The sequence below is a fragment of the Coloeus monedula genome (assembly GCF_965178545.1).
Source record: "Coloeus monedula genome assembly, chromosome: 23".
NCBI classification, from domain to species: domain Eukaryota; kingdom Metazoa; phylum Chordata; class Aves; order Passeriformes; family Corvidae; genus Coloeus; species Coloeus monedula.
The window spans coordinates 1,972,435-1,984,921 of NC_138803.1; the positions used below are offsets into that span (position 1 = coordinate 1,972,435).

At 53.1% G+C, this 12,487-nt stretch overlaps 1 protein-coding gene across 1 annotated transcript in view; it reads right to left on the bottom strand.

The window, feature by feature from the left end:
* Nucleotides 1–8,583: 8,583 nt before the first annotated feature.
* Nucleotides 8,584–12,487, bottom strand: part of LGR6 (leucine rich repeat containing G protein-coupled receptor 6) — a gene marked incomplete at both ends in the record, with an annotated part of 149,761 nt that continues 145,857 nt past the window's right edge. The window contains 2 exons of the mRNA XM_082296250.1: nucleotides 8,584–9,821; nucleotides 11,379–11,459. Coding sequence (XP_082152376.1) covers nucleotides 8,584–9,821; nucleotides 11,379–11,459 — 1,319 coding nt within the window. The remainder of the gene's footprint in view (nucleotides 9,822–11,378; nucleotides 11,460–12,487) is intronic.

Sequence of the window (12,487 nt, forward strand, 5' to 3'; positions counted from 1 at the left end):
AGCCTTGGTTACTGCTCCGCACTGAGCTGGGAATAAGCCCAGCTCCACACCCTGCAGCAGAGAGCAATCTTCTTCCTTTCTCAGGATGATGCACAAGGCAGTTTAGGATGGGAGCTGCAGAACTTTGGGGAGAGGTGAGGTGTTTTTACATAGAAATAAGTTAATAATATGCACATATTGAAGTCACTGTGTGTGTGTGTGTGTGCATGCACATGCCTAGAATCAAATATGCCCAAAAGACCATTACTTCCCAGTACAAGAAAGGCATGAACTTCCTGGGGAGAGTCCAGTGAAGGGCCACAAGGCATCTCTCATGTGTAAAGGAGCTCAGAGCTGGGATGTTCTGCCTGGTGGACAGAAAGCTGAGGAGGCTCTTGTCAATGTGTCTGAATACCTGGTGGGGAGATTGAAGATGATGAGTCAGACTCTTCTCAGTGTTGCCCAATGGGTGACAGGACAAGAGGTGATGGGCACAATGTGAAGCACAGAAAATTCCTCCTGAACATAACCCCCCCTTTTTTACTGTGGGGGTGGTCAAACACAGGGAGAGATTGTTCAGAGGATTGTTGAGTTTCCCTATCAATGGAGTTACTGAAAATCTGACTGGAAACAGTTCTGGGCAAGCTGCAATAGCTGACCCTGCTTGAGTGGGCAGGTTGGACTAGGTCATCTTGGGAAGTCCCTTCCAGCTTCAGTGATTCCAATTCTATGATTTTGTGATTACTCTTGATGCAGATTTGGAATAGTGTGGAATTATTCTTAAGAATAAGGATAAGAATTATACACATACTTTATTTTTAAAAGCAGACTATGCCCAATAGTTTCTTACCACTAGAACCACTGAATTAAAAGGTATAGTTAATAGTGATATTATTAAAATTTAGAAGACAAATGACAGGTAGCCTTTGAGCAGGCAGAAGAAGATTATCTGGAGTATAAAGAGGGAGAGGAGATTATGACTTGGAAGTACTTGTCAAGAAAGACAACTTTAAACACAATCATCTGGGTGGATTTCAATGCAGGGATGCAGTGAAGGAGATTGTGAAAGGATGCAGAGGAGGAGAAATTCTGAGGCATGCTGAGTAATCTCACTCAGATATCATGGATAGTTTATGGCACTGGAAGCTGAGAGAAAAGAGAATATAAATGTTCCCCAAGCTTCAGTTCAGTACAGTGGACAGCCTTGGCTCTTGCCAATCAAGAGTTTGGTGCTCTGCTCTTCCATTCAGGCTGCTCAAGGAGGCACCTGAACTGCTGCTCCTCACTTCTGGAGGGAATGGGATATCACCTGCTGCTTCTGAGCAATACCTGCCACAGGTGGATAATGCAGGGCCCTCTGCATCCTCAAACCAGGTGACGTGGGAACTCTTGGAGATGCTCCTACACCTGACTCCCATCAAATGGCTGGCAGTGCAAGAGCATCTCAATAACTGTGACTGTGGCATGGGGAAGATGGATGTGACCCATGTCCTGATAGTGCAGCTCCTGCTGCACCCACCTGCAGCCAGTGTCCAAAGGGCAGAGTGTCCTCACTGTTTCTGGGGTGCTCTCTGTGCTTTTACACACACCTATAGTCCTGGGGGACCAAAGGAACCTCACTCCCAAGTGGGCACTGCTGCTTGATTCCTCATGGAGCTGCAGAAAGGGCATATCACAGTGAGTATCTGGGAAAGAGAAGAGCCAGCTGCAGCATTCCCCAGCTCCCTCCATCCCTCACTCCACACTGAGGCTTTATGAACAGTCAGATGATCCCAGGCATTTGTTTCCATTCATAAGTAGATACTAAAGTGCTTCAGAAGACATCTCTCTGCATGCTTAAGCACCTGTGCATTGCTGACACCTGTACCCTGGGAGCCCTCTAGGACAGGAATTGTGACCATTACCCAGTGACCCCCTGCCCCCAACAAACCTTAATTCTTTCAGCCTGTATGTCTTAGCAGGGGAGCCACAGAAGAGGTCGAGGTGTTTGACTTAGTTTGTGACTGACCAGTATTTGAGTGGGATTCTTCTTCCTCACAATTGCAGGGAAGTTACTCCAGTTTTGAGGCATTCAGGAAGCTGGAGCTTTTTTCTATTTTCCAGGTTGGCTTTTCCCACTGGGAACTCAGCTTTTCCTGTGGTTTTTCCCAAGTGTCCACTTGACTGTTGTACATACAATGACATCCTCAATACATCCGAAGAGCAGATGCAAGATCTGGAGTTTGCTGTATACCTGGGAGCACAGATGGAGAGAGTCTGCACACACTTTGCTTTCATCCAAAGTTTAAGAAATCTCTGAGCAGAATATTTCCAAGAATACTTCTGCTTCCCAACAGAATACTTCCCAGAATAGGAGAGTGTACTGGCCAGAGGAATCAGAGCAGGCTGTTAACTCTTCAGACCCTTCCAATCCTGCCTCCTCTGCACCACGTTCCTGGCTATCACCTTTCGAAGTGGTGCCTCTACCTCCTCTGCCTATGGGAAACATCCAGCTGGAAACAGGTCTGGGACAGTAGTGGAAGAGATTGCCTGGAAAACGTGAATGTGGTTTGGGGTCACTGGAGAGCAGGCACAAGGTGTTAACCCCTTGGTAGCTCAGGTATGACCTGGAGCTGCTGAGGTCACCTGCCAGACCTGATGTGTGGTCCATCCGAGTCTTGAAGATGGGCTTGCATTCTCCAAAATGTCTGTTTTCCTTTGGCCTCCAAGGAGGCCAGTACCAGACACTGCTGTCCCATGCACAGTTTGTTCCTCATCACTTGCATTCCCGTGACCAAGGCAGTGCTGCCGTCCCAAGCATTCCCAATCATGGCCCAGTCTTTCAGAAATCACAATGTTGGTGGAAAAAACAATGAGACTGAAAAAACAATACCGTAGGGTGCTTGCTCTGCTGGCTTTGTTTCAGAGGAGCGGCACATCTCCAGCCAGGAGGGCTGGACGAGTGGCAAACTGACATCTGAGTGTGCCTACAAACTGCCTCCACATTGTCCTGTTAGACAATGCTTCCGGGTCCCTCAGGGCCAAAATCCTCCTCGAACATGCCACGTCTGCCCTTCAGGGTGTCCTGGCAGTGCCTTGCTGACGTGCAGGGGAAACCTCAAAGGTGCCCAGCCCTGACAATGGCTTCCAGAGCAGCCGTGCCTGTCACCCTGCCACCCTCAGGCTCTGCCTCCAATACTGCTCCTCAGCCAAAATGCAGCCCAAAATGGCCTCAGCCTCCTCCCTTTCAACTTGTCCCACCACCTTGGTGCCCTCCTGCCCACTCAGGCTGTTGCAGTGTGTCTCCATCAGCTCAGGACTGGGGCCTTATCACACTGGGACTCCCAGCCCAGCTCCACTTAAAATTATGGAATCTGAATGATTTGGGTCAGAAGGGGCCTTAAAGCTCAACTTGTTTCACCCCCTGCCATGGGCAGGGACACCTTCCACTAGCCCAGGTTGTTCCAAGCCTTGTCCAGCCTGGCCTTGGACACTGCCAGGGATCCAGGGGCAGCCACAGCTTCCCTGGGCACCCTGTGCCCGAGCCTCACCACCCTCACAAGGAGAATTCCTTCCCAATATCCCATCTAACCCTGCCTTCTGGCAGTGGGAAGCCATTCCCCCTTGTCCTACTACTCCATGCCTTGTCCCCAGTCCCTCTCCGGCTCTTCTGGAGCCCCTTTAGGCCCTGCAAGGGGCTCTGAGCTCTCCCTGGCGCCTTCTCTTCTCCAGGTTGAACATTCCCAGCTCCTCCAGCCTGGCTCCAGAGCAGAGGGGCTCCAGCTCTGTGATCAACCTAGTGGCCTCCTCTGGACTTGTTCCCACAGATCCACGTCTACCTTGTGCTGGTAGCCCAAGAACTGGAGGCAGCTGCAGGTGGGGTCTCACCTGACTGGAGCAGAGAGGAGGCAGCAGAGCAGCCTCATGAACTCTTGCTGGTGGAGGATGGGGAGCAAGAACTTCCTCCTGTTCTGGCCTGCTGAGATCATTTCACACCTGTGTTGGTGACCAGAAATGGGTTACACAGTCTAAGTTGACTTCTGCTTGCCCAGGGGACTGGCTAATCCAGGCAGGATGTGCTGCCCAGGGAAGCAGCAGGGTCACCCCCAGGTAGCACCAACTGGCTGAGGGCTGAGCTGCCCAAAGTTGGGCAGAGTGGCACCAGTAAGGGCCAAACCAGCTGCTAAGAAGGGAGATGGAGTGGTGTAGGATTGCTTTTACCTTTTTTTTTTTTTAATATAATTATTGAACTTAGTGTTTGGTAGGGTGGAAAGACATGTGTGCGCTGTTAGAGATGTGGTGAAAGGCACTTTAATGAGCATTTGCCAGAGAGCTCATACTCTGGATTTACGGCCTGCAGCAATGGAAAGGTGCTGGTTTCTGTTTCCTGCACTTCTGCACATCCATAAACTTTCACTGTTTCTCAGGCACCTCTTTGGTCAGTACAGAATGTGCTCTGTGTTTATGCTCCCTCCTTTCACCGTAGCAACCCTGCAAGGAACACAGCTCAGAGGGGGCTTCAGGCTGTGTTTGCTGCACATGGGCTCCGAGGGGCTGCTGTGGCCTGGGGGAGCAGAGGGAGCAGATCTCACCCCTGCTCCATGACCAGTTTGTGCTCAGTTAAGCTCCCCTGGCTGGCCTGTGCAGCGAGGATGTGGGGAAGGGCTCTGTGCCCCTTGGGAGCCGGATAAGAGGATCCTGGCTGGTGCATTGTGCAGTGCTCCAAGTAGCTTTGTTCTCTTTGAGGCTAACAATTCTTGAGTTGCCAGGAGATGGGCACTGGCTTTCAGAGGCAACTGAACTTCCCTGGACAGAGCCAAGGGACCCTTGATGGGAAAAGGTCCCCCACTGAACAGAGATGAAATGCTCCTGTGCTTTACAGCATGTCTGCTTTTGGGGCTCAGGGCCCTTTAGGGTGATCTGGTGCTCTCTCAGTCCCTCCTTCCCCAGAGCTGCCCTGCAGCCTGTCCTTGGCTCATGGGGGACACCCTCCATGTGCCTGGAGACATCATGAGGCAGAAGACAGGCTGCAGTGGGGATTCTGGGTGAGCTGGAAGTAATGGTCAGCACATCCATGGACAGCACCTGCTGTGGAGGCCCTGAGAGATGGAGTGAGGTGCTGCAGGTCTCAGTTTGGCAGGCCTGGTCTGGGCCCTGGCACAGACAGGACCTGCAGGGCCGCTGGCCATCACTTCCTCTGGGAGAGGAGTGTGTGGGAAGGCCCACATTGACCAAGGAGCCTGCCCAACCCAGAGGGTTTTTATGCAGACCCACAATGGACTTTTCTACAGCTTCCTGGGGAAATTGTCCATGGGCAGGGCAGTGCTTTCACCTGTATCAACCCTGTCGTTATCTTGGGGTCTTCCTGGGTTGAGCTCTCCCAGATGCTCTCCGCCCTCTTCAGCCAGCTCCAGAGGTGATGAGCATGAGCCCTGGAAAGCTGACTGTGCCAGACCCCTGGCAGCCTTGGGCTCAGACTCCCTGTTCCTCTGTGTTCAGTGCCATCAAGGGTGTCTGTAACTCTGTCTGCCCTTGCTCTATCCCACAGTGGCCACCACCTGAGACACAACCACACCCCAGCTAGGCTGAAACTGTGTAGAGACCCTTTGGATGAGGGCTGTAATTTGTGTAATCCCAAAAGGAAGCTATTGCCTGTACCCCACAGTCTCCAGTCATGGCAGCCTGACATGTAAGGAGCTGTGCACAGCATCTGACAGTCTGGGAACCCTGTGTGCCTGCTGGGGCCTCCATTTCTGCTACACTGGCCATGCAGCATCCTGCTTCTCTTGTCCCCAGTACTGCTCAGCTCCTGCTGCCATCATGATGTAGGGCTGTTCCCTGAAGGCCCAGCGCCCTTGCAGAGCTCACATGTCCCTCTGTTGGGGACAGCTTCTGCCCCTTGTGCATTTGGATACCTCAGTGACTGCTTGGAGATACTCCCAGCAGTAGTGCAGGGCAGGGGATTTCAGGCAAGAGAGTGTTGCAGTTAGTCTGTGACTTGTAATGATGCTCATCGTGTCAGTGACAGTGGGGTTTATTTTAGGGTGTCTTCCAGTTAGAGGTTTCCTTATGGAGTAAGGATATGTGCTGGGGAATTTGAGTTTATGCTGAGGATCATAGAATTGTCCTGGGTGGGAAGGGACCTTAAAGCTCATCCAGTGCCACCCCTGCCATGGGCAGGGACACCTTCCACTGTCCCAGGCTGCTCCAAGCCCCGTCCAGCCTGGCCTTGGACACTGCCAGGGATCCAGGGGCAGCCACAGCTTCTCTGGGCACCTTATGCCAGGGCCTCCCCACCCTCACAGGGAAGAATTTCTTCCCAATATCTAACCAAACCTACTCCCTGTCAGTTTGAAGCCATTCCCCCTTTGTCCTGTAACTCCAGGCCCTTGTCAACAGTCTCTCTTCATCTTTATTACAGACTCTCTTCAGGTACTTGAAGGCCCCAGTTAGGTCACCCTGGAGCTTCTTTTCTCCAGGCTGAACAATTTCAATTCTCTTAACCTTTCCCCATGCTTCATCTCTGTAATCAACTTTGTAGTCCTCCTCTGGACTAGCTCCAGGAGGTTCATCCCACTTCCAAAGGAGAATTTTGTTTCTGGAAATTGACCTAGGATGGGTCTTTCCCAGTCCTGTGCACGTGAGCAGCCCTAAGGACATGGAAGGAAATGGCTGTGTTTTTAATGAGCCAAACATGAAAACAGATTTTGAGCATGTGTAGGGTATCAGATGTCTGGATCAGGATTCAAGTCTCACAACAGGCCATGTTTTTCACAGTTCCCACCTGAAGACTGTAGCAGAGCTTTGCATTTTGTCACTAAATTTGGGGGTCCCATCCTCTTTTCTAATCCTTGGATCTTGTTCCTCTGATTTCTTGCTATCTCTCAAGTTTTTCTTCTTGAGATAAGACCACAGGGCTCAAGTGCAGAGGAGGGAAGCAGAGCCAGATTCTGGCTGGTGAGCCTGGCTTTCCATGGGAGACCCTGTTACATGATGTCCTTACACTTTTATGCCACAGACTCTGTCCTGCTCATGAACCCAAACCCCTGAGCAGCAGATCACAGGGTACAGCTCACAGGAGTCTGGTCCATGGCACCTGGAGAGGGACCCTGGTGCTACAGTTCTGCTGCATAAAGGTGGGTGATTTGGCTCTTCCCTCTGGAGGAGTGGGGAGGGTCACATCAGCTCACGTGGACCCAACACAATTTCCCAGCTCTCACTTGGACAATGCAGACAACACCCAAGGCACAGCAGCTGCCAAGAGAAGCACCAAGGTGCTCCTCACATGAAAGAGGACAGAAACCACCCACTGGTCAGCAATGGGGCTCATTTATTGTCTCATGAAAATGAGTGACAAACAGCTGCAGTAACGTCAGCAGAACCAAAGCTTTGCCCAGGGCCCGAGCTCTGAGCACAGGGCTCCCTGCTGCACTGGGTGGCACTGGGAGGGTTTGTGATGGAGTCAATGGATTTGGGAGATCCCTGAGCTGCAGGGAGTGGATTTGAGGCTGTTCCCAGTGGCCTATGTCCTCCTGATGCCACCATCCCACAATGCTGATTTCTGTTTTCTCCTTCTATACCAGCTGCCTGCCCTTAAAATAGGAGGAGGCACATGCAGTCCCCAAAATGGCTACACTGTGTGTGGGACATGTACCCAGAACCAAGAGCCTCTTCCAGGAGTGAGGTTTGGGGGCAATGAGGCAATCAGACCCCATTTTCACCATGTCTGAGACCAGGAGCCAGGTGACTACAGACAGGAGTGCTCCAGGTGTGCTGTGCTGTGTGAAGGGGGGGTGGCAAAGGTGGAGGGGGCCCGGTGTGCCCTTGGGTACCTTGGCTGGGTGCTGCTGGGCGACCTGAGGCAGAGCACATGGGTTTTCTGGGAACTGTTTGGGTTTGGCTGCTGTGGGTTTCAGATACCCCTTGTGAGACACTGTGGGTTAGATTGAAACACTGAGCATCCCCACCTGGTCTTATCTGGAAGTGAGGGTTGTGTCCAACCCATGAGGCTCCCAGTGAATGAATGGGGATTCCCAAAATAGAGGTGGTCCAAAACTCAGGTGTACACATGGATTCGGTGCTTTTGATGGCGTATGACACCAGCTCATTTCCAGGGGTGTGTGGGACCTGCAGAGAGCCCTAGAGGACAAGGCCTGGGGTTCCTGTGGGTGGCCATGTCATCGTAGTTGGCCATTTCCAGCAGTTGCCACAGAGCAATGGCTTTGGTTAAGACGTCTCTGCCTTGAGAAAACACGCTTGGCTTCGCTGCAGGCTCCTCCTGGCTGGTGATGCTGCAGGGTGAGGAGGAGGAGGGTTTCCCTGATCCACTTCCTGAGGCAGTGGGGCTCTCTCCCAGACAGTTCCTAGCAGAAGTGAGACTCACACAGGGATTGTCTCCCCCCATGGCCAGCCCTGAGTGTCTGGAGCTCAGTCAGAGCCCTTCTAGGCCAGGGGCAGCTGGCAGAGCGGTGCCTGTTGCCTGGGCAGGTATGAGAGGGATGAGGGTAGACAGGTTGTACTGGTGCTTTTCAGGGAGCAGTGTGTGTCACCTTGCTGGCCCCTCGGCACTGGTGTTGGCCCTCGGCGTGTGCTGTGGGGCTGTTCCCACGGCTGCTCTGAGGAGGTTTATAAGTGAGATGTGTAGGGCGGTGTGGGTGGGGAGGGGAAGAAGGTTATCCGGAGGCTGCTGCCGGACAGATCTTGGCTCTCTGAAGTTATCAGCATCTCACTGTCATTGAGGCAGGGACAGTGCTCAGAGAAGCCCCTCTCCTTCCCCCTAGTGCCCACCCTTTGCTGGCAGGGGATGAGCGTCATGGAGGGGAAGCTGTAGCTGTCAAGGATGGGGCGCACTCCCAGGGAATCAGGGGTATCAAAGATGTGGTCGATGTCGGAGAAGTTCACCAGAGCCTGGGTGGAGTCATAGGAGCTTTTCTCCATGTCATCAGCCCTGCAGGACTGGGGGAAGCTGCCCTTGTCCTGCCCTTTCTGCCTCAGCAGGCGGAAGTCATCTCTGAAGTGGGGGTTGAAGAGCAGGTAGAGCAAGGGGTTGAGGCAGGCGGGCAGGGGCAGGACCACAAGGAAGACGGACTTGATGACCTCTGGGGTGATAAGGAAGAGATTGAGAGTAGAGGAGAAGGTGAGGAAGGCCACTGGGCAGTAGAGGAGGCAGTTGGTGAAGATCAGCCAGGCCACATGCTTGACCATGGCGCAGTCCCAGACAGCGCTGAACTCCCCCTTCAGCAGGTTGCAGTAGAGTCGGATGTAGGTGCCGGTGATAGTCAGGAAGCAGAGCATGTTTGTCATCACCAAGGCCACAGTGAAGCCCAGGGTGGCGGGTTTCCCCTCTGGGATGGGGTATGGGAGGCAGAGAGGGGATGCTCCGTATTCCCCAATGGAGAAGAGAGGCAGAACGGCAGCCACAGAGGACAGCAACAGGCAGCAACAGGCAGCAGCCTTGACCTTGCCTAGGGAGGGGGACTTCCCATAGCCCCGCACGCAGGAGGCTGAGAGGCTGCACTGCACAGCAGCCAGGGTGAGCAGGAAGATGGCAGCCTGGGAGGCCAACACGGACAGGAACCCTGTCACCCTGCAGCCCGCACCCGTCTCCCATCTGGCGCCGTATCTGGCAAAGTGGCCGTAGGTGAGGGTGTCCACGAGGGCCAGCATGCTGCAGGAGATGCCCGTCAGCATGTTGGCCCCAGCGATGGAGCCCACGAGGAACTTCACCGGGGAGAGGTAGCTGGGGGAAGCAAAGACAGCCAGGATGACCAGCCCATTGCAGAGCACCGAGACCAGAACGATGACCCAGACTCCCAGGCGGACGATCCAGCTCTCAAACAGGTGATCACAGGGCTTGAAGGGACCTGGAAGACAAACCCCAAGTTACACCCAGCAGACACTGCTTCTCTCCAGTGGTGCTGCTCGGAGTAGGGGCCAAGTCTCCACCAGCCACGTGAGGGCTGAGGGCTGCCGAGGAAAATACGACATTGTCCACCCTCCTCCTCAGCTGCCTCTTGGCTCTCCCCTGCGCTCCTGAACCCACACTGGAGTGCCTCTGGCATCCTCTCAGATCTTGTCTAGGGCAGAAAAAAGGTGCAGGGAGAAGTTGAAATGAAATGTGAGAAACAAGGAACTGATCAGAGCTCCCAAAATGTAAGAAGGTCGTGACTCCAGACTGACCCGCACTCCTGGTGTTGGGCTGGCATTTGGGCCCCTCTACCATTACCTGCTCCTCATGTTCCCCCTGGGACTTAGTGGTGTGGAGATCTGTCAGGATGCTGTATCCTGCTCTGGCATTGCCAGCCTCTCTCTGTACACTCAAGACCTTGCCTAAGAGGTGTCTGACTGTTTCTGTGTGAATGGCCTCTGCACAGAGGGGATGAGCACCATGAGGTGAAGTGTCTGGGAATGAGGGAGAGAGGGAGGGAGTTGGCGTGGCAGGGGAGGGACAGAGGGGTCTGGGCAGGCAAAACATGGAAAGATATCAAGAGAAAGAAAGAACAGAAGTGGATGGAAGGGGGAGTGAGTAAGGGACGGTCATGGAGGGGTAAAAAGAGGACTGGTGTGGAAGCTGTTTGCCAAAGAAAAAAGAAGAGAGCGGGGAAAGAGAGAGTGGGCAATGGCATACAATTGCCTCTGGGAGGGATTGGGATGTTTCAGTGAGGGGCTCAGCAAAAACAAAAACAGGATGGTAGAAGTTTTAGGTGGTAGAGACCAAACAAAATTAGAGGAAATGGAGAAATTGTTCTCATCTCAACGGAGGTGATGCTCAGAGTGCCAGGCAGCAGGACATGCCATCAGACAAAATCTTGTTCCTTTTGCTACAAACTCAGTGGAATGATTGGTGGAAGCTCTGTCCCTGCCAACGTCCCACAGCAGGCTGGCAGGGACCAGACCTCTCCAGCCTCCAGCTGTGCTTGTGTAGGACCTCACTGAGCTATGAACAGGGACAAAATCAGAAGGCAACTTCCTCGAGCCCCAGCCAGCATGTGTAGTCCAGTGCCTCCCTGCTCTCTCTCCCTCAGGAAACAGAGCGAAGTGTCCCTGCAGTTTGCAGTGCCACAGGTATGATCAGGACATCAAGAACAAGGCCTTGCCATGCAATATTCCAGGCTGGCTGAGACAAAGCCAAGTGTAAGCCGTGCAAGGGACTTTTGGAGAGCCAGATCTGAGTGCAGCAGGTCAGTGGATGGAGGAGCTGGTGATACCTGGGGTTCTAGATCAGGCTTATCCTGACCTGGGCCTCTCCTCATAGGAGGGCAGCTACATCCAATGGGGAGATGGAAACTTCTCATCTGTCCCCCATTTGGCCTGAGCCCAACCTATCAGGCTTCTGATCTGAAAGGTTGTGGGGGATCCTGGGGATTTAGAGAAGCTCAAAGGATCTCAACTCTGTTCAAAGGGTTTCCCTGGCTGCTCACCGGGGCTTGGTGTGCACTGAATAGTGGGGTGCAGCTTTGATTCCTCAAGGTCCAACTGAAGATCATCTGCATCTAGGTCATCTGGGGAGAAAAGAACAAGAAATGGTGCTCAGAGAAGAACAAATAGAACCATCAGAGCTATCTGGGCCAGGAGCTTTTCCTGCTGCCTGTCCTCCACACAGGCCTTCCCTGCCAGTTCCCAGCCTGCAAGTTCAAAGTAGCTGCTGGTGTAAAATTTGTCCCCTGCAGTCACTGCTGTAGAGGGAGAAGATCTTGTAAACGTTGGTGGGTTGCAGTGTAGCCAACCCCTCTGTTTTTAGGTTACTCCCAATATTTGAAGTGTAAGAGCCCCAGATCCCAGAGCTGTGTGACTGCGGTTCCCTCCTCCCAGCAAGCTTTATTAAAAGTAAATAAATACTCCAGCCTGTGTGGTTACAGAACACAAAGCCTTCAAATGCATCTTCTCCATGGGAGCTTTCTGGGCAGGCCTTGTCCAATGTTTGTTCATCAACGGGGCTTTTGGGGCTTTGTTTAGAGGGAGCCATCAGCCTCTTCTTGCAGCACAAATTTTTCGTCAGCAGTCACCACCGCCAAACGGTTCAGCAGCAAAGAGACAAGGGAACACAACATTTATTGCTTTATTTTATGCCCTGTAAAATCTTGGGACTGTTTTTAATCGTGGATATTCCCAGGATTTGCTGAAGGCAGACTGGTTGCCTGTGGCTGCAGACTCTGCATCCGTGGGGCTTGTGCAGCCAGGCTGCGGAGCCCAGCCCTGCACCAGCGTCTCTGTCATGCTGGCAGTGGCACCCCGAGCCAGGCTGGGGCTAGCTGAGGGTCAGGCAGAGACCCCCTGGCTGAGGGAGAAGCTGCTGGAAGGGAATGGGGCCGAGCCCTCAGCTGTGTTTTCAGTGTAGGTCATCACCAAGGCGTATGGCATCCTCTCACTCTAATCCACGACGTGCTTTTCTGCTTTGTTCTTGTTCCTCTCCCCAAGGTCCCGCTGACTGACAGCACTGGGACACAGTGAGGACAGCTGCTGTCCTGCTGCCCCGTTCCCACCCATGGCACCAGCACAGCCTTCAGCTCCCAGTGGAGATCTTTGGAGG